General features: G+C 38.1%; 4 protein-coding genes across 4 annotated transcripts; 2 read left to right on the top strand and 2 right to left on the bottom strand.

The window, feature by feature from the left end:
• Positions 1-601: 601 nt before the first annotated feature.
• Positions 602-9,906, bottom strand: MONOS_11113 (uncharacterized protein; the record flags this gene model as incomplete). The annotated part of the gene is made up of 1 exon (XM_067863620.1): positions 602-9,906. One exon carries the CDS (start codon positions 9,904-9,906, stop codon positions 1,141-1,143), a length of 8,766 nt encoding a protein of 2,921 aa, XP_067735377.1. The 3' UTR covers positions 602-1,140.
• Positions 9,907-12,442: 2,536 nt separating this feature from the next.
• MONOS_15264 (uncharacterized protein) lies at positions 12,443-16,332 on the bottom strand (the record flags this gene model as incomplete). Its single annotated transcript, XM_067868128.1, has 7 exons — positions 12,443-13,428; positions 13,708-14,149; positions 14,239-14,640; positions 14,698-14,928; positions 15,073-15,677; positions 15,803-16,200; positions 16,301-16,332. 7 exons carry the CDS (start codon positions 16,330-16,332, stop codon positions 12,443-12,445), a joined length of 3,096 nt encoding a protein of 1,031 aa, XP_067735376.1.
• Positions 16,333-16,842: 510 nt separating this feature from the next.
• On the top strand, positions 16,843-19,599 carry MONOS_15265 (uncharacterized protein; the record flags this gene model as incomplete). Its single annotated transcript, XM_067868129.1, has 3 exons — positions 16,843-17,272; positions 17,447-17,980; positions 18,176-19,599. The coding sequence occupies 3 exons, from the start codon at positions 16,843-16,845 to the stop codon at positions 19,597-19,599; spliced, it is 2,388 nt and encodes a 795-aa protein (XP_067735375.1).
• A 288-nt stretch (positions 19,600-19,887) lies between these two features.
• On the top strand, positions 19,888-21,978 carry MONOS_15266 (uncharacterized protein; the record flags this gene model as incomplete). The annotated part of the gene is made up of 1 exon (XM_067868130.1): positions 19,888-21,978. One exon carries the CDS (start codon positions 19,888-19,890, stop codon positions 21,976-21,978), a length of 2,091 nt encoding a protein of 696 aa, XP_067735374.1.
• Positions 21,979-22,716: the final 738 nt, after the last annotated feature.

Raw genomic sequence — 22,716 nt, 5'->3', positions numbered from 1 at the left:
AGGATCACATGGAGTTGCATGCGAAGCCGAAGAGGATTGTGGAAAAGAAGGTTGCTAAAATGATAAAGCAGTCTGATGGAGTGAAGAACATCGCATTTGTCGGAAAGAAATTGTTTGAAAGAAAAGAGAAAGCGAAAGGGGGAAGAACGAGAATGAGAAGAAGAGGTTGAAGAAGAAGAAGATGAATAGAATAGTTTTTATTCATGAGTAATTTTTCTTCGAGCATTTAAAAAAACAATGTTAAAATTATCTCCATTGATCAAATCCTCATCAGCAGCAAAGATATCTCAAAAAACATCCATTACAAATCATTGTATTTAATAAAAACAACAATCTATTTAACTCCTTTCATCTATCTTCTACGGTGTTTTCATTAATTTCTTATTTGTTTTCAAAATACATAATATATTATTATTATGGTAATAAAAATATAAAAATATAAATATAAATAAAAAAAGATCTGCCTGAACTTATTGTTTTTGTTGTTGTGAGTTAGATATATTCACGAAAAGCAAAGTTTGGGAAGAAACAATCATTTTAATATTTTCGACAATAGAAAAATTTTTCGACCGACAAATTGTTCTCAAAAAATGTGTGTCGCAGAGGCCTAAATAGTTATTTATTATTTGTAAAACGAAAACATAATGAAAAATATTTCAATTTTTAAAATTGTTGCTGTTTTTTGTTAAAGTTTTGCGACAAAATAAAATGTGATATTTTGTAATTACTTTAACAAAACCTTTTTCATCCATTTATTTTAAAAATACGAATAATTTATAAAACAATTAAAGAAAAAATATTTTCGTTTTGTGATAGCAAAAAATAAAAGTGCGATTGAAAATTATAACTAGTTGCTGTTCTCGTAAAAGAAGCTCAAAAAATAAAAAGTATTAAAAAGTCACGCTCGTAAAAGCGTGACAAAATTAAAAGTTCATATGAATTGAAAAATTGAACAAAAATTTAATTTTGATTTATTAAAAAAATTTTCGCTTTTATATTTGTATCATTTTATACAATTAATTGAATAAAATACAAATTTTTAACTGTTTATTCATTTTTTACATATTTTGTTTGAAAATTATTTCTCTAACGAGGTTTTCATTTAGAAGATGAAGCTTTTCAGCAAAGCAGTTATTAATATCACACTAAACTTTCTTCCAAAGCGTAACTCGCTTTATCTTCTTCTTCTTCACTTAGGTATTCATACATTGTGGCATCTGAAGCTGTGATGATAGCAGCACCAGGTGGGAACTTTTTAATAAGTTCACGTTTCACAGTTACGATTGCAGGTCGTGCAGATGGAACACTACTTAAACAACATCCACACAATTCGCATAAAGAGGATTCAGCGATTTTGTTAAGGTCTGGTCTTTCTCCATTAACCAATTTTTGTCCTGCTGTCTCAGACTCATATTCACTAAATGGAATTTGTAAACTCAAAAATTCCCACAGCATCATTCCAATAGAAAACACTACAGATTTCTTTGTTGCTCCCATTTTCTTGTTGATCATCAGCTCAGGTGCTTTCCATCTGAGGCATTCTTTCAAATCATCATCTTCATCCTCAAAAGCTGATGAAGGAGGTTGTGAAGATTTTTTAACTTCATTAGCAGTTGAGCATTCAGAAGAAGATGTTGCGATAGTAGATGAGGAAACGGATGAAGTGTCTGAGTCCGATGAACAGTCTGAATGGAGTGCAATGCAAATAACCATGTGCTCTGAGAAAAGAACAATGTGTGGACTCAAATTTGGTAAGGAAGGAAGAGGCATTTCATGTTCTTCAAATGAATGAAGTGCACCATTTGCAACCCAGAACAATACTTGAGATCCAGTGATTTCTCTCTCCTGTAATGTTCCAATTGCCATCTCCTTTTTCTCATTTCTTCCGTGAAGCAGCATGAACAACGAATCTCTCAAGTCAACAATTAACTTTTCATGAGGAGAAGAGCAAGCCATTGCATCTACCAGATTTGACATTGATGAAGTAGTTGGACACATATCCTCCATGCGTACAAAGGATGAGTCTGTGTCAGAAGAAGAAATTGAAGATTTTGAAGGAGAAGGAGATCTTTTTTTGATTTCTTGTTCTTCATCATCCTCATCTTCTTCCACTTTCTCTAAAGCCCAATTTGGTATTTTGTCAGAATCATGACCCAGAATATATTCAGTTGATCCACTTTCAGCTAAAAGATATTCCGAAGATTCAGAATGTTCCATTTTTTTCGGAGATATTCTCATTTTTTGTTTTGTTTTGTTGAATCTGTCTGAATCTCTACCAGAACTTTTCCATTGATCATCTGGAGACATATCCATAGTTACCATTTCAAAAGATTTTTGATCTTTTTTCACAGTATCATTGACTATCTCTTCCAATTCTTCAGTTCTTCTCTTTGATTTTCTCCATCTGAGGGTTACAATGATGGACACGATTAAAACGATCAAGAATAACAAAGCAAAGATGATAATAACGATAATTGGCCAAGTTGAAATGTTTCCATTGTTATTCTTATTTCCTCCTTCAGTTTTTTTATCATCATCTTTTGGTGGAGTTACGCTAGAATTCTTCAGAATAAATGGATTTGTTGATGAAGGATAATCATTAACTCCGAATAAAATATGCACACTCACTTCTATTTCATTTCCACATCCGCTGATTAGATCTTTCGCAACGCTTCCTTCAGCTTCTTTCTCTGATAAAAACCCATTTGAATCAAAATCATATTTTTCGATTTCTTTCTCTTCACCTTTCCTCTTCACAAGTGAGAATGACAGATTGCATGGAACAAGAAGCATCCCTTTGAATGTCAATTTCATTCGACTTGCCTCTTCTTTTGTTTCTACACTCTCCAGAACTGGAATGAAGAACGATGAATCCCTCTCAGAGACAATCCCTTCAAAACCGCATCCCTCATTCAACATCCAAAGTGATGTGTTTGGCAAAACTCCATCTCCTCCTTTCAAACTCATCACATTCAATGTTCCTGAATCTGAACAAATAACATTCCTTCTCAATGAAGGATACGTTTCAATCGATGGATTGTTGTCAATGAATTCTCCTTTCTCAATAATCACATTTCCTCCTCTCATTGTTATTCCACCTTCTGGTGAATTTGTGATTGTTGAAACTTTCATCACCATGGAACTCTTCACAACATCCACAAGAGATCCATCCCATCTGCACATCTCTTCTTCAATATTCAACTGCTTCTCATTTCTTTCCTTTAAACTTCCATCAAAAATGCAACTATCCATTTTCACATCCAAACAATTCTCCAATTTCATCAATTTCCCTTTTTTGGTCTTTGAACTGACTTCACCTATTGTGCAATTTGCTAATTGCATTGTCTTTTTCATTGACAAGCAAGATATCAGTGATTCTTCATTTCCTTCAGCTGTTATATTTTCTGTATTGAAATCCTTAATTGTTAATTGTCCGCATTCATTAATATCTATCAAAGATGTTTCAACCGTTATATTTGATACCTCAAACAAATAAATAACTGATGGAAGTGGAGATGAAAGATACAATGCAGATTCATGAAGAATGAGATTTGATATTGCACATCCATCAAGTTGTAATTCTCCTTTATCCATTTTAATAATGTTAAATGGAATATTTGCATTCACAATATTTCCATCTTCATTCGATAGTTTTGACGAAAAAGAACAATTCATGATTTCAAGAATCCCTCCCTCCGGTGATATTAATGATTCATGCGAAGAGATGAAATTTGGATCAAACACAAAGTTCACTCTCAACAATGAAACTGTTCCAGTTGTTGCCATCAATGCCCCTCTTGTTTCTCTAATATCTGTTTCCACTTCAACTTCACACATTTCTCTGCTCTTTGAACTCAAACTCATTTCTTCCAAATTTATCTCTTCACCAATCACACTGTTGGTGTCAACATACAACAGACTCACATATTCCGAAGTCAGATGCATTAGTCCATGATTAATTGAATCACAAGGAAGATCGTTTGTTCCACATTGTCTATCATTAGAACCATTCGTACCACTCACAACAATTGTGTCACTCTGATGAATCGTCACAAATCTAATAAGATCTGTGTTAACTGTATACTGGCATTCATCAATTCCATATATCGCATTTATTCGTGAATAATGATTTTCTCGAAGATCAAACCGAAATTGGGTTTCATTGATCTGAGATGTGATGTTATAACATTCAATGAAAATATCTTTTCCAACACTTGCACCGTTGTCACTGAATTTCATTCCCACAAATGAAAAATTCAAATCTCCTCTTTCCTTTGTTACTAGATACACCCCTCCTCCTTTCCCCGAACTAATACTGCAATTGCAATTTGTGATTTTGGAGTCAATCATATTCATTGATCCAGACGATCCCAATGTGAAGAATATCGCCCCTCCTTTTTCACTATTTTCTGCCTTATCTTCTGTGATGTTGCTCTCCTTTACAACCAAACAAATCTTTTTCTCACTCTTCGACTCCAAAATACTTGGCCCATTGTCACTTCTCTTTATTCCTGAAAATGATGATTTCTCAATCTCAATATTTGTTCCTTCTTCACCTCCTTCATTAATCTTTGTTGTTGATTCAGATCCTTTGATCAGAAGAAGGCATCCTCCGCTTTCATTCAACAATTTCACTCGAACATTCACAAAATGGCAAGAAACTCCAGCATTGTTTATTGCAAAAATGCTATTTCCAACATTGGATGATTCAATCGACAAATCATTCACTTCTACACTTCCTCCAATCGCATCCACAAACACACAATCAAATCCATTGTTTATTCCTGCTTCTGAATGGAATGAGCATCCAGTTATCACCAAATCTCCATTTATATTCGAAATAATGGTTTTGGCCGAATTGTCAAATCCTAATTTTAGTTGAAGTTGAATGTTTGATAATTCAAGATGAATTTCATTCACCATGAAATATTCCAGCTGACTTCCAATTGCCTTTTCAAAATTCAATATTGCTTTCACATTCTCTTCTCCCATTGATGAAGCCTTTTTGATCTGATAATTGGACATGCTGAATGAATCTTGAATAATTGTTGATCCTGATATTTGAATTGTTTTCGTATCATCTCCTGTTTCCATATTTTTCATCCCTTTCCACATCGTTTTGCACGGTTCTTCCTCACTTCCACAACGCGCCACATCAAATCCTTCGAATGAGATAAATATCTCAAATGAGCTGTATGGAATCAGAAACATGAATAAATCCTTTTTTTGATGAAAATCGTCGCTTCCAACAAATAAATTGTCATCATCTTTCATTGATAAGTAATTAAATTTGAAAGTATCGTTTGTGACAGAAATGTTGAAATCCTTTCCCAAAATGAACATATTCTTTCCTATGGTTGCATTGTTGTTCTCAAATGTTACACCTTCCAAAAGGAATGGTGTTTCATTCAAACAATTTTCGCAATTCAGATACAAGAATCCTCCTTTTCCATTGCTTGATGAAAGCGAACAAGATGATACATTTGTTGATTTGATAACAAATTCTTCATTCTCTTTCAAAATCACTCTTGCAACACCTCCTTCGCCGCTTCCAGTGTTTGCAATACTTGAAAAGCTGTTGTTTTCAAACAAAACAGAAGAAGCCATCACCAATGGAGATATGATAAACGAACAATCTGCCAAACTGCATCCCTTCAATGTGCAACTTCCAGTGGTTGTGGATATCAATGTATATTGAACAGTATTTGCTGCTGAATGAATTTCAAATAAACAGTTTTCGAGTTGGAGAATCCTACTCGATAAGATCAAAGAATTCTTGCTTGGTACAAATTGATTTGGAATCTGCAGCTTCAAAGATAACAAGCTAAGTGGCTGAGTTGATGAAATAACAGATGAAGTTGATGCAGAATTCCCTTTGATTGTCTCTTCAAAATGAATAGGAATGCGTTTATCGATATCTCCATTATTCACACACCCATCAATCACAAGTTCATCTGTGAAAGAATAAATATCTTCGATTGTACCTCCATCTTTCACAGTTACTTTCCTCTTTCCTTCTGTCCCACTTCTGTCAATATGGTCAATTCCACTTTTCATCGTTTTGCATGGGAATTTTTCAATTCCGCATCCCAACGTGTCATGCCCACCAGTCGACACAGACACCTCTATCCACTTCAAAGAAACAAGAAATACTCGAAGATCCATTTCTCCATAAATCCCATCTTCTCCAACAAATGCATTTCCATCATTAGAATATCCTGAGTAATCAAATGCAAAACGCTCTGTCTTCACACTGTTCACCAGATTCCCACTCTTCGCAAACATGTTCTTCCCAACTGTTGCTGAGCATCCAGAAAATGATATCGATGAAAGTTGAAATCCGACTTCATTTGAACTGCAATCCAGATATATCCCTCCTCCTTTTCCTCCATCGTTTTCATTCTCACAAACACATCCAACAAATGAGCTCTCTTGAATATTCATAAACCCTCCTGCGTTCAACGCTATCTTCAATGCTCCTCCTTCTTTGCTCTTCTCTGATAATGCCCCATCAATTGTACTTCCATTTATCACCATACCAACTCCAACACTCTCTCCAAACACTGATGCCTTTTCATCAACTGCTGTTGTGCTATCAATCTCCAATCTTTGCAGTGAACAATTTAAAAGTTTCACCTTGTATTCCTGATCGTTCATATTTGATGATGAAAGAGTAAACGAAAATAACGGGACTGTTGATTTCACATCTGAAATCGTGACAAACTCCAGCTTAACCATCATTCCTGTCGATTTGATTAAGAAAAATGTAATTGTGCTTCCATTCCCTCCTGCCACACTCATCTCACAGTTATTCATGTGCAACTTGCCATTTTGAGTGTTTGATTCAATCACCGATGTGATTGTTCTGCTAAAACTCGATGGAATAATAATCCCAATGAACTTCATTTCAGTGAGTGATGATGATTTAAGAATGCATTCTTCAGATCCACTCACTTCTCTTTGGCATTCGATTCTTATCATTTCCTCCTCTTTTGCTTTCACACACAATCCCCCCACATCCACACATCCCGCCATCAATGAATTCGAAATAACAATAATCTCCTTTTTTGTATTCTGTGTATTTTTCAAATGCCCGATTCCGTAGTTTACGTTGTAACATGGCGCCTTCTCTATCCCACAATATTCCTTATCCATTCCAGATGTTCCATCAACATAAATTATATCATCAAAGAATCCATCGAAGAATATGAACAAATCGACATCCCAATCGCAAAATGCTTCTGTTCTGTCATGTCCAACAGCCGAGTTGTCTTTCTGAGTGATGTTTCCCATGAAGGCGAACAAGGGCTCTTTCACAGAAGCGACAAGGGATTCACACACAAAATACACATCTCTTCCGACGCTGGCCTTGTTGGCTGAAAACACGATATTGGTGATGGAAAAGGTTGTGGATGACACTTCTGAATCATCGTTGTACTCGATCATGAGAGCGCCGCCTCTTCCTCCAGAACTTGTATCCTCGCTCACAGAGCAGGTGGAGAAGGCTGTGTCACTCACTGAAAAGGAGTTGGCAGTGGAAGATGAGGCGAATGAGATGCACCCGCCATTGGTGGCAGTCTGTTGGTTTTGCGGAGCTGAGTTGATGTTGGTGATGGTGCAGTTGGCGAGGGAGAGGGAGAGGGCAGGGGAGGTGGCAGAGGAGAGGACACAGCTGGTGGGGGCGGCAGTGGAGGTGATGTGGGTGATGTTGGAGGAGTTGAGGGTGAGGGGATTTGTGAGGGAGGTGAGGTGGAAGATGCTTTGGCTGCTGAGGGTGAGACTGGTGATTGCTGTGTGGTTGAGGGCGAGGGAGCCAGCAGTGAGGAAGAAGAGGGGAGTTTTTATTGTTATGGAGGTTGTTCCGGTGATGGTGGTTGTGTTGAGATTGAGGGAAGGGGAGTTACCGGAGAGGTGGAAGAGGATGGGAGTGATTTGATTTGAGGAGTTGTGGGCGATGGCAAGGGCAGAGACTGTGAGGGAGCCCTGTGTCTGTTGGAAGAGGGCAGACGAGGCAGATGGATCTGGTGAAGAAGATGCAGATGAATATGATGAATATGACGATGAAAATGAAGAAAATGATGATGTTGATTGTGATGAGTGTGAATGTGAGTTTTGTGGTTGGGGAATGCCACTGGAGGCGATGATGGTGGCAGTTGTGCCATTTCCAGTGATTATGGTATCAACCGCGCTGAAGGTGAGTGTTTGAGTTGGAACAAATGTTGAACTGAGGAGGGTGAGGGAGGCGTCGTGGAGGAGGGAAACGAAGCCAGTGAGAGCATACTCGATGGTGGCGCATGGGGTCTGTTGGGGTCTGCCACAGGCATCAGCATCAGTTCCATTGCTGGCAACGATTTTGTTCTGGGCGATGAGGGGGAGCCAGCCATTGAAAGTTTCATTGTCTGCTGTTCCATTATTAAACACTCTTTTTGTTGGAGTTGTTGAGCCACAATTCTCAAATGGGGATTGGGTGATGGCATTACCACTGAAGAACACGTCATTTCCTCTTCCATTTGTGGCAGTGTTTCCATCGAAGAAACAGAATGTGATGAATTTTACTCCACTCATCCAAGTGAAGGTGTTTGTGCAACACAGCGCAGCTCCTCCGCGTGAAGATGATGCACTTGTCAATTTATTATTTATGAATTGGCAATCATTAACCAAAAATTGATTTGGTTTATTTTGTGGAGGCCAATGAAATGTGAGAGAACCAGCAGAATCACCACCAGAATTTGAGATGCACTTGCATTTGGAAAACAGGAATTGAGCGCTTGTTGGTGTACTTCCCATGTTAAAATACCAACCAGTTCCACACCAATTTGTTATTGAACAACTTTCCACTCTGTTTTCTGAGAATGTCCAAACAGAATTTGATCGTGGACTTGTAGCATGGACTGCTCCTCCATGAGCAGCCGAGCAACTTGTGAAATTGGATTTTGTGATATCAATTTTTAACAAACTATTGCAATCTAATGCTCCACCATTGTGTCCTTTTGCCGAACAATTGTTGAACGAACAAGAAGTGACTGTGAGGTTTGCATTTGCACAATAAACATAAAGCGCTCCTCCATGGACAGCTCCACCAGTTGTATCTTTCCATTCGCACCATTCAAATTTGTGGCTGTTCAGATCAAAAGAATCCAGTCTTCCAGGTTTCGCTCTTTGAGATTCAGTTCCAACATGTACAACAGCAGCATTTGGTGAAGATCGTGTTTGGTGAAGAAAAGAAGTGTTGAAGGCAGAGAGAGAAGTGGAGGGCTGTTGAGGTTGGGGAGAATGGCACCATCGATGGGGTTGTGGGTGTGTTTGAAGATGGTTGAGTGGATGGAGAGGATGAGTGAAGGGAGAAGGAGGGGATTGAATTGGTGTTGGTGTTGGTGGAAGTGGAAGAAGAGGAAGAGGTGGTTGAGGTGAATGGATTGAGTGAGTGTGGGAGGGAAGGGATGGAAGTGATAGAGGGGATTGGGGAGATGAGATGTTGGAGAAGAGGGTGTTTGAGAGATGGAGATTGAGGTGGATTTGGAGGTGGGGATGGGATTGGTGATGGATATGGAGAGGGGAAGGGGAAGAGGAAATGGAAGGGGAAAGGGAAGGGGAAGGAGAAGAAAAAAGAAGAGGATGAGGATGAGGATGAGGAAGATGAAGGAGAAGGGGAAAGGGATGGAGATGGAGAAGGGGATGGGGAAGAGAGGGAAGAAGGAGAAAAAAAGGAAAGGCTGGATGAGGGAGATGAAGGAGGAGAAAGAGGAGTGGGAGATGGAGAAGGAGGCAGGGATTGGGGAGTGGGCATGTGGGAGGAGATTGTTTGGGGTGGAGAAGAGGGGGAAGGAGAAGATGGCAGGTTGGTGGGTGGTGAGGGAGAAGTTTGTGAGGGCGAGGGAGGCATGGGCAGAGAGGAAGAGGGGGCATTGTTGGTAGTAGTTGTTGTTGGTGAGGGAAAGTGGGTGGATGGTGCAAGTGGAGGAGGAGATGGAGGCAGTTGAGTGGTGTTGGGCAGTGAGGAGTGGGCAACCAGCGAGGGGGATGATGTTGAGATGGGTCACACACAAGGAGGTGTTGATGAGGGCGAAGCTTGTCTGAGCACCACAGATGTGATTTCCCGATGCATGTTCCACCTTGTCTGTGTGAGCGCCTCTGATGATGCTGTTTGCGATGTTCTCTCCATGAACGAGATTTATGGTGAGGAATGCAGCGAGTATTTGAGCTAATACTGTGATCCTAATCATTTTCAAACTGCAGTGAAATTTCATATCTCCTCGCAAATAACCATTATCATTAATGGTTCTAATCACTATTCCCATATCAATTTCCATTTTATATTATCATTTTTATTTATTTCTTAATATTTTATTTTTTATTACGTTATTATACTCTCCATATCAATCAAATTTTTCCCTTAAAAATTCTTGTGCACTCAAGTACAGAATTGCTGGAATTACACCCCTTGCAACCAACCAATCCCATACAAGAGTCACACTGGAAGGTTAATTTTTTAACCACCTCCCCCCCCCAATGTTCCCCCCCCATGAGAAATTGGATCCATACTTAAATACAAACAACTTGATTTTAACTCATTTCATAAATTAATAAAATATTTTTTTCAATACAAATTATATAGATCATAATATTTGATCTTTTCAATAAAACAAAACACTATCCAACTTGAATTAAATTCAAAATTATTATAATTATAATATTTATAATAACTATCAATAAATCATAAATAAACATTAAAATATATCAAATTCATAAATTTCTTTAGAATATAAATTAAAAACATTCTAACTTTTAATAAATATTCACTTTTATCCATATTAACCAAATAACAATATAACCCATTCTCTTTTACAACATAATAATCTATAACAACACTATTAAATTTCATACCTTTCATACAAATAACCAAATCAACTTTTCAATATTCATCTACTTCATCTTTTACCATACATCATTTTCTTTTCATAATCAACATTAATTCCTTTAAAACATAACATATCAATTACAAATCATCATTTACTTTCTTAAACCTTCTTTTTTCCTCATTTTCCTATCTACTTAATCATCCTTTTCTTCAATTTTAAACAATTCTAACTCTTCTTCACTCTCATCTCTATTCACTTTTTTCTCAAATAAATATCTTCATTTCTTATCAAAACTTCTCATCTTCTCATCATTACATTCATTCCACTTTTCATTCTTATCAAATTCTCTTTCAATAATTCATTATGATCATCCATCCCAAAATATTATTATTATCATGTTTCTATTATGGATTCATGATTTCTTTAAAACTCATCCCACTTACTCATTTCACTTCAATCTCTTTTTCTTTCCATACGCTTCTTCTTCTAATATCATCATCCTTCCATTATTATCTTAATTTCTTCATCTTTTAACTTAATATCTTCATCTCCTTTTCCATCTTCCATTCATCATATTCTCTTCAATCTTCCTAAATTTATTTCAATATATTGTTTTATAAATATTTTAAACCAGTTTTATAAACTTCACCTGACCACATTTTAAAAATACATCCATACAAACCATTCAATTATCATTCAACCTTCTTCTCTTCATTCCAATCTTTATGTAAATTCATTAAATTTCTTTTTCTTTAACTTTTCATGTTTCATTCCTATTTAACTTTCTTCATATCATCACTTTTGTTTCTGCACACAAATTTTAATAAAACAATAAAAAATACATCATCAATATATTTATTTCGTTTTCCTTTAAAAATTTTAAAAAAATTAACAAACCTCCTTTATATACTAATATTACATTAATTCATCATTCTTATATCAACCTATTCACGCTCTTTAAAACTTTATATTTCAAAATATACAAAATATTCATCCATTACAATAATCTCTTCCAATGCTGCTAAAAATAAACAAATAATAATAAATCATTATCAAAACACATAAAATACATCATATACTTTTCTTTAACTCAACTTCATTTCATATTCAACAAAATCTAAAATCTCAATTCATCATTTGTGTTTCTAATTTTCAAATAATGGATTACACATTTCTTTTTAAATTTTTCTTTTTTCCATTGCTTAATCGCCCAATCAACATATTTTTCCTTTTCATTAACTTTTTGCACATTCATTTTTTAAGCCTAACAACGAACCCTCCAAATAACAAATTCTCAAAAAGCATCTTTATTCCCATATTTCTTCATTTTCACTAATACCTCCAGCTGAACATTGCTTTTTAGAAAATTTCACAACTTAATTCCCTTATGATCTAATCATTCAAGTCAATATCTGGCAACACTGTATTTTCAATATTCGAATCACTATCTGCCTTTTCTTTTTCTTTCTTTTCTTTTGCTTTCTCTCCCATTCAAACACTTCAAGCTCTTTCTCTAATTCTTCTTGTATTATATCACCATTATACTTCCGTCCAATATTTGGAACTTCCATTATTCCCTTAATTTATCTTTGATCTTCTTTTTCTGTTTCTCCTTTCAGCACGCTCTTTTCTCCTTTAACTCTTTTATCTATTTCTTCATCTCCTTTTGTTTGAGGACTTCTTTTGTTCTTCATAATAAAATTCTCTGTTGAAGACGCTGTTTCATCTCCAAATAAAACAAACTCATACATTTCTGCATCTTCTTCGTCCCATTCATATAATGTCAAGTCAATATCGTAACAAATTTCATTTTCATTAATATAATCCTCTTTGCTAAACTCCTTCAAAACTTCTTTTTCATCTCCTCTTTTGAATATTATTTGCATCGACAGATTGCAACGCATCAAAAGATGTCCCAAACATATTATTTTCATCACATTTTCCTCTTTCGTTGTCTTCACTTCTTCAATAATGGAGATAAATAAAGGAGTTGACACTTCAGAAAGAATTCCTTTGAGAGCGCAACCTTCGCTCAACATCCAAAATGAGGCGTTATCCTTCATTCCATCTCCTCCTTTCACACTCTTCACATTCAACGTGCTTCCATCTGAACACAAAATGTTGCGTCGAAGAGAAGGATAGCCGGAAACAAATGGATTGTTGTTCTGAAACATCCCCATTTCTATCGTAACAGTCGAGTTAGACAGAGAAATGGCTCCTTGAGAGAAGTTCTCAAATGAAGTTTCGTTCACATAAACTGTACTTTCTATAAAGTTGACTGAAGAGCTGTTCCATTTGCAGATGCCATCTATTTGCCATCCGATTTCGTTGTTTTTGTTGACTTTTGCATTTACATTCTGTATATCGTAATTTTTATCGTTTAAAGTGCCAAAAAATGAACTATTTTCAATTGTCACATTAATGCACGAAGTCAAATCCAAATAGCTTCCTCTTTCGCGCTGACTGCTGATATTGCTGAACACACACGAGTCAATCAGAATGCGGCTGTTCCAACTGGCTGCCTTCACAGCTGCTCCTTCCGAATGCTTCAGCTGAACATCACTAATTTCTGATAAAACCAACAAAAATAACTTTTCGATGTCTTCATTGTGCGCTTTGTTAAAATTAGAATTACACTCAAATTTATCTGATTTACAATTCCGAAGATGAGGAGAAGGCAGAAGGGCAAATTAGCTTCCTTTTTCCACAACCACTTTTCTAAATTTCACTTCTCTCATAAAAATTGATGATGACATTTCTGCTGCAAAGACAGATGAATGCGAAGACAGCGAAGAGACATTGATTTGCTTCACTTTCATTTTGCACCAGCTTTCTGCAGAGAGCACACCACAGCACTCTAAAACATGCTCTATGCAAATGTCTGCCAGCACAGCCAAGCTGCCACCAGACACAGAAATGAGAGAGTTCGCAGATGACTCAAAGGAATTGGGAGAATGAGAAGAAGAAGAAATGGACGATGATGAAGATAATGATGAAGATGAAGAATCGGAAGGTGTTATGAAAGAAACAGAGCAATCTTCTATTCTCAGCCAACAGACTGTCAGAGAAGACAACTCGCACTTGATAACATGAGCCGACTGCGAGGCATCGCCCGACACGACAAATAAAGATAGCTCTTTGAAGCAGACATCAATCAACTTCACAGCAGCACCTGAGCAGGCCTCAATGAACGAATTCCCTGCTTCTTGCTCTAACAAAGACAAAGCAAAAGAAGACTGAGCAAATTGCTTTGCTCCAAATGCTTCTGCTGATGGCTGCTGCCTCGATGCCTGCAAGCGGATGGCTGAGAACGAAATATTGCTCAAACACAAACAATAACTCTTAACGCAAAAAAAAAAAAAGTGTTTGCCAACTACACCAGCTCTTCTGACTTGATTGCGCAGTCGCTGATCGTCAGATTTCCGCTCCTCACGCCAAAGACAGAGCGATGCGCCGAAGCGAAGCTGGGGCCAAAGACGATGTCCATCCCCATAATTTGACATTCCCCTGACGAAGACACAACACAATCCGCACTTCCATCCGTCTGAGCGATTTCGCAGTTGAACTCGAAAACAGCTGGGCTGCCTCCGACTGTCTGCACTGTCGCTGATGAAATGGCTGTCTCTGCTGAAACAGCTTCCTTCTTCACCACCAGCACGTTCTTGTACGGCTCGTCGTTCAGATGCCGCACAGCCTCGCTGAGTGTCTCACACGGGTCTTCCCTTTGCCCACAGTCCTTCTCGTTCTTCCCCTTCTCTCCTGACACAAATATCCGCTCCGACTTGTAGAACACAATAAATGGCACCAAATCAATCGGCTCCTCGTTTTCTTAGTCCACCCCGAAGATCGCATTTTCTCTGTCAAAGGCCAACTCGCTGAAGTCCATCACAGACAGCGAGTTCTCATTGGCAATGGTCAACGCCTTCGTATTTGCGCTACGGATGAGATGCCACTGAAGATTCTCCAGTCTGATTTCGCTCGCATCTTTGCTCGCTTTCGTTTCTTTGCCATTCTTTGATAACACTGATTCCTCATCCCCCTTCTCTTCTGCATCGCCCACAGAAATAAACTATCCATCTGCAAAATTCAGAACATCAACAGAAAACGCACTCGCCACAAAATGTGCAGCCGGCGCGGCAAGTCGGATGGCTGATGTCGCAAAGGAGAGCTCGACCATTTTAGACTATTCAATCGAAAGTGTTCCAGACGAAACATGGAAAAGCACAAACGCAATGCCTTCTTCTGCTGTCTGCATCGCAAAGGAGCATTTGTTAAGCGTGGCTGTTCCTGTCTCAGTGAAAAGAAGTTCCTTTTGTGGTGTTTCGAAAAATGAAGGCAGGCAGAAGTTGATGGATGTGAATGTGAGTATAAGCTTGTTTGTGAGCGCAGCCTCAGAAGGCTCAGAAAGAGATTGAATAGCTTTTCCCACAATGATTGTGCATTCATCTGAGGAAGGCTCATCAGAGGAAGAGGAGGAAGAAGAATAACCAGGAGAAGAAGGAACAACTGAACTTATTGAGCTGTTTGAAAGGTCCCACTCGTCTGAAATGGCAGCACTTGTGTTGGTTTTGATTTCTCTGAACTGAATTCCTTCTCTGAAATGCCTCATTCCTTCCCAAAATGACATACAAGGCTCCGTTTCTGATCCGCACCCGTGGATGTCTCTTCCACTCGACGACACAACAACAGAAGTGTCTATGTGATCAAACAGCAACTTTTCCAAAGAAATGCCTTCTGTAAAGTTCAATTTGTCTGCCCCAAAGAAAGCTGTTGTATTCTTCCATTCAGTCCAATCAAACATCAACCTTTCAATGACAACTGAAGAATTCAAATCCTAGCTCAATATGAACACATTTCTGCCTTTAAGTGCTTCATTCTCAGAAAACACCAAGTCAGACAAAGAGAACAGATAGATCGAATAGCAGAAGCTCAAATACAAAAACCCTCCTTTTCCTTTGAAAGTCGAACAGACACAAACAACTCAGAATTCACTCCCCTTCTCATATCATTCACCACAATATACATATCTCTTCCCTGGTGTGCCTTGCCTCCTCCAATGCTTTTATCTGCAAATGAACATTTGTCATTGTTGTCTGTTGCACATGCCAAATAGATTCCTCCCCCACATCCTTCAGAACTGCTGCAGACGCTGTTCGTCACCCCAACATTGCTCATCTTCAGCTGTCCATCTGCCTCTTTCAGCTCAAAAGACATCGCTCCTCCCTTTTTGCATCCTTCTGAGCCAAGTGTTTGGAACGTGCACCCAACAACTTCGATTTCGTAGCTGTTCTGAAGAGAGAATATCGAAGAACACGGATTCGTTGCCCCATTGTTGATGTTGCTGAATAAATAAAAATTACAACAAAAAAACAACTGTTAAGATATCTTCTTCTTCTTCTTCTTCATTTTATCCTTCATATTCTTCCATTTCAACTTCAAACAGGTCTCTCAAAACAATTCTGCAATTTAACATTCTTCTTCAACGTGTGTGCTGATTACAGATGCATAAACTCTAATGATGGATTCCTTCATTTTTCACAAAAAATCAGCATCTCCTTTTCTTTTGCAAAGTGGGTCAATCAACACTGTGAATTTGACTTTGATCCCCCAAAAGAATCTTTGCCCTTCCAGCCTCATATTTTCATCTGATGATTCAAATTCTGTTATTTTGAGAAATTCCATCGTTGTAGATCTGACTGTCTCATCTTTAGACTATTTCCTGTTATCAGGAAAGAGCCAAAGTGAAGAGATTTCAAACTGTGCCTTCAGAAACATGTCTGTGAAATCTGATAAGAAAAGCGATCATAATGTGAAACATTCATGCTTTCGAAGTTCAATGGATAACTGCCTCATTTATTCATGCGTGAATGCCTTTGAAGGAGGGATCTCGAGTGGATCCTATTCTTCACAAGAGTTTATCTGCAAAAACACAACAACAAACTTTGGGAAGAGAGAAATGAATGCTTTTCAGAAAAAAGAACGAATGGACACAACAGAAGGCCAATCGTTTTCATTGTGCGAATGGGTTGACTGCACGGCACCCCAAGGAGGTGCTCTTTATGTGCATGAAAATGAAAATGCTATTCTGACTGTTGAGAACTCTTCCTTTTTGAGATGCAACGCTTCGTCAACGTTTGGCGGAGGAATATTTGCTTTGAATATCGCTGAATGCCTTGTTCAACATACAACATTCGTCCAATGTGAAGCATATGAAGCTATTGATTGTGGTGGAGGAGGAATAATGATCGAGAATGTCAACTTTCAATCAATGGTTGAAGATTGCTATTTTCAAAACTGTTCTTCAGGAAATGACGGAGGAGCAATTGATCTGCGTCCAACGAAAACTCAGAGGCAGAAGAAATGCATTATTAATTCATTTTTCGACAATTGCCAATCTAATGAAGCAGCAAGTGGTACAGGTGGTGCCATTGAACATTTTGAATGCACTGATCAAGTTGCTATTTCGAATTGTCTCTTTTGTCATTGTTATTCAATGTATGGAGGAGCAGTTAGCCAACAGATTAATACAAATAATAATGGAATTTTGCTTTTCTATTGTTTTTTTCACAATAATACGTGCACAACAGGAGGGCATGATATTTATCTTTCTGGCTCTTCAGAAAACAACATTGATCCCAGCTGCTATTCAACCCGGCAAACAAAAAACAGAGTTGTCACATATCACGAACCAATCACTGATAAAAGTGAATGGCTTAATAATGCAGGCGGAAGAATCAGATTTGTCTCTACAGTTCAAACACAACCTCATGCAATGGATGCATTTGTATGTGGAATTAATGAATCTTATCCGTGTTGCACCATCAGCCATTGTTTGACTCAACTGATTCCAGAATTTGTGAAGGATATCAAAATACTCACAGGAACAATAATCGTGACAAAAAATGTGGATTGTGGTGCAGATGGTTTATCAATTTATGGCCAAAGAAATTCAACAACCACTGTGCAGACTGAATTGGAAGCATCTGGCTTGTCTCTTTTTTCAGTCTCGGCAGGAACGTTGACTGTCAATGATCTTGCCCTTGTGCACGACTCTGCATGTGTAAATAATCGAGTCTCGAGGATATTTGAGATAAGTGGAGCAGAAGAGATGTATGTGAGCAGTCTGAACATATCAACAGGAAGTGAACTACCAGCAGAAACAGCTTTTTCGACAGAGCTGATAAATGTCCAGAATGGGATGTTGCAGATGGAATATGTGAACTGTGCAAAGACGATTTCCGCAACATCATTGTTTTCGCTTTCTTCGACAAATTAAATATCATTGAAGCTTTCAGAATCAACTTTTAATGAAATAGAAAGAGCAACCAACGGAGCAGCAGTGATGTCGTTTTCCAACGACAAGGCAAACATCGATCTGGATTCTTGCACTTTTGATGGTTGTGGAAGTTCAAGTTCAGAAAATGGAGGATCGATAATGTTGTGTGTTGGAAACGAAAATGAGGTGAAAGTGAAAGGTGGATCTTTTGATGGGTGCTTTTGCTCTGCAACATATGGACTTGGAGGAGGAATTTTTCTTCGATTATTGAATGAAAACCCAGATTTCCAGATTTCTACTTCCTTTAGCACAAACACAGCCAAATGGGGGAATGATATCTTCATCTTTTCACCCAATCTAGAAGAAACAGCAAAATCAGAAAACATCACATGTGTGACAGATTCATTGGATTCTCTTGAGAAGGTGAGAGGATATGACAATGGAAATACGAGTGTGGCCATTCCTCTTTGCATCTATCTCTTAAACCCAGAAGAAATATATGTGAGTAATACTGAGGCATCTGATCACTCACATTGTGGAATTGTCCAATTCCCATGTTTGACTTTGAAGCACTCACTCACAAGACAAACAGAAACAAAGAAAATTGTTGTGAATGGAATGGTTGCGATGAGCGATGAATTAACCTTTTCTGATCAGAAGCATGAAATCAGAGGAAATGATGATCAAAGTGGCTGGACAATCTCTGATTCAAGTGAAACATCCAATTCAGCGATGATAACAGCAAGTGTTGAAACAGAATTATCAAAACTCATTTTTTCTCTTCTTACTTCTTCCCTTTCTCATCGCTCCACTTTTATTTCATCTTCTTCATCATCAATGACTTTATCTCAATGTACTTTTTCCCTTCAAAATCCAACATCAGAATTGACATTTCTGTTCTTGTCCGTTGAGTCAGGGATCTTGAACATTGATTCATTCTCGACTTCATCAATTGATTTGAGAAGAAATTCATTGATCTCGTTGTCTGGAAGTGGAACAAGGGATGAGTTGATGAACACTCTGTTGTTGAACATGACTAACTGCACTTTTCCAAAAATCGAAAGGGCAGCTGGAAGCGGAGGGTGTGTGAGCATTGACAACAGCGATGATGAAGATTCAAATGCAGAAATAAATATTGAAGAATGTTCATTTGATGGATGTTCTGTGCTGGATGATGAAAGCAGAGGAGGGGCCATTAATGCCCACTTGAAAGGGAGCATTCAAATGGATATCACTTCATGCACATTCACTGGATGTGTAACACCAGCTGAAGAAGAGAAGACTGGCTTTGGAGGAGGAATGGCACTGAAGCTGATTGATGATGATTCTTCATTTGTGATATCATCTCCTGTTTTCAATTCTGAAAAACCTAATGCTGCGACATTTGGAAATGACCTGTTTGTTGAATCGCCAAACTTGATGAAGAGCATCACAAGCACCTCTCTTCCATTTGTGACTGTGTAACTGGATCGTATTTCATTGAATTCCATGAGAGGCTTTGATGGAAGCGATACATCAAATGCCATTCCACTGGTCAATTTCTGGCAAACACTCAGCTCAGAAGTATTTGTTTGAGGAGAAAGAAAAGATATGGGTGCCTGTGGGTTTTCGAATTGTCCTTGCAAATCAATCGATTATTCTTTGGATCAATTGTCCGAAGGAAACGAAAGGAATATCAGCATCAATGAAAAAAAAATTCTTCCAAAGAGTGTTGATCTCAGTGGTATTTCAATAAGCTCAAATAATATAGACATGTGTTCGTTGGAATGTGTCTCATCGCTTGAGGGAGCAGAGGAAGCAGTAATGAAGACTCAAGGCATTTCCAAATTCGAACTGATTCGCTTTGTGATTCCATCTTTCTTCACAAGTGGCGTGAATGTTTTGACACATGTTGACTCAAGCGAGAGATTGTTGACTGTGAAAGACTGCTCATACACCAAAAAAGGAGATGAGAGAGAAGAATTGACAGATTATGGGCTGATCAAAGCAGAAGGAGGTACAGTTGTGTTGGAATTGGTGACGATGCAATTGTTGAGCTTTTCGCAGGATGTTATTTCTGTGCTGCCAACAACAGTGTTGAATGCGAAAAATCTGACGATGAAGAATATTGAGCTGGAGGGAGCAAGTGGATTGAGGATATCAAAGGGATCAGCTGGAGAGAAGAGAGGGAGCAATGAAGGAGAACAAAACATTATTATTGAGTGGAGTTTGTTTGAAGAAGTCACCCAAGACACGACAGAAAACATCTCGATCATTCGAAATGAGAATGATGAGCCATTGAAAATGGTGATTCGAAACACAACGATGAAGAAGTGTGGAGGGTTGAAATGTGGAAAGGGGGGAGGAATGTTTTGTGTGTTGAATGAAAGAGGGAGCTTTGACTGCTCATTTTGCACGATTTCTGAGTGCTTCTGCTCTGCCACAGGAAGAGGCGGGTGGCTGTTTCTGGAATGTACCTCGACAGTTGAGCAGCCTCTGAACTTTATTCTGTCGAATATTACATTCAGAGACAACTCTGCGTTCAGAGGGAGAGACGTGTATGTGAGATGTTACTCAATCGAAAATCAAATTGTTGAAGAGCAGTTCTTGCTGGATTTCAGTGCACCATTTGTGAAGGAGCTGGCGATATGGGTATGTGAGACAGATTCGTTTGAAGAAGAAGATCTTTTGTTGAGAGTCGTGAAATACCAGAGCGAGACGATATTTGTTTCTTCAGTTGCAGACAAACATGGAGACAGCAAGCAATGTGGAGGGTTTGAAGCGCCTTGTGAGTCTTTGAGTGAAGGAGTTCGGCACATTATTCCATCATCTTATTCTCAGCTGCTGATTTCAAAGGAGACAGTTGTTGTCGGAGAATGTGAAGCAAAGGATGTGATCATCCGCTCACTTGAATCTCCCTCGACTGCTTTTGTGTATCTGAACTCAACAATTGTTGGAGACGAGGGAAATCTTATCACAACTTCAGAGAAAGTTCGGATCGAACGTGTTAAGTTTTCATTTGGCAAGTCGTTTTCTTATTCTGGAAGTTCTATCATTCATGAAGCAAATGGACAGCTTTCTCTTTCAATTGTTGATTTTTCTTCGGTTGGCCAATCAGATAACATAGAATCTATTATTCTCAGTTCAACTTTGCTGAAGATAGAAAATGGAATTCTTCATGTTGACAACTGCTCAATGTCCATGCTTTCATTTAAGAAGCCTTCATTTTTGCTGAATGGAGACGAGATAAATATTACAAATGTGAAACTGGAACAGAGTGAATCGGCAGCAAATATATTTGAGATATGCAGTTGTGGAAGTGTTGTTTTAATAGGAGTATCTGCAGATGGAGTGAAATTGTCTAAAGGTTGCATCATTCAGATTAATGATTCATCTTCGAGTTCAATATCTATTGGAATCTGCTCATTCAACAACTGTACGAGGAACTCAGAAGGAGCTTCTGTTCTTTCAGCATCTTCAACTTCTGCTCAAATGACACTTTCTTATTGCACTTGTTCAAACTGTTATTCTCTGTCAAGCAAAGGAAGCATTATGGAGATAAGCAATGCAAAGGATGTTTCGATGCAAACGTGTGAGTTTGAAGGATTGTTGATCAACGACCACTTGTTGGAGAACGAAAACGTTTTTGAAGAAATATGCAAATGGAATGGGTCTCTTGTTCATTCGACGAATTCTTCATTGATGATGAAGGATGTGATTATTTCGAATGCTTCATCAGGTGGATTGTCAGTATCTTCCAGCAATGTGACGATTGATAAAGGAGAGTTTGAGAACAACAATCCATTCATTGAAAAATATCCATCGAGAGAAGAAACATCATTTGCTCAGATTCTGCCTCACTGACCATATCCAGCTTGAAAGAGTGAGATGGGCAAGAGAAGAATACTTCTCTTTGGATTTAGAATGATGGATGTTATTTGAGAGGGATAGAAGCAGAAAGTTCATCTCCTTTCTTCATCCCAAAATTGGAAGATGTTTCAGTGAATGAAAATGGAAGCAATATAGGAATAAAATTCAAGGGATCGCTGTTTGTGCCTTGTGACTTGTCATTCAGATTGATATTCAAAACAGGAGATGTGGAGTTGGTTGAGACATATCAGTTTGAGGAAGACAGTTTTGTTTCAGAAGCAGAAGTGATTGGAAGAGTTCCATCAGAAAATATTTCATTGGCTTCAGATGAAACAGAGGTGTCAGTGATGATTCTGTTTGGAAAATAATTGGCAGAGACTTCTCCACAGATTCTGAAGAACAAAACCGAATCAAAGACAGGAGATGAAAAAGTGGTTGAAGGAGGAAAAGAAGGAAAATCTTATTGGTTATTGATTATATGTGTTGTGATTGTGGCAATACTGTTAATTGTTTCAATAATATTCATTGTTCGATGGAGAAAGGCGAAGAATGAAAATAAAGATCTGAGAGAGATTGTGAATGATAACATCAGAAAGGATCCAAAAGCGTTTGAGATGGTGACGATGGAGCCATCACCCGAGGAGCAGTGGAGGAAGGCAGAGAAAGAGGCAGAAAAAGAAGAATGAAGAATTGTTTTGAGAAAAATAATAGAAAATGAAAATCAAATATATA

Source organism: Monocercomonoides exilis, assembly GCF_001643675.1.
Source record: "Monocercomonoides exilis strain PA203 chromosome Unknown scaffold3-2548433, whole genome shotgun sequence".
In the NCBI taxonomy this organism is placed as follows: domain Eukaryota; phylum Preaxostyla; order Oxymonadida; family Polymastigidae; genus Monocercomonoides; species Monocercomonoides exilis.
This window is presented reverse-complemented; position numbering and strand designations above follow the sequence as displayed.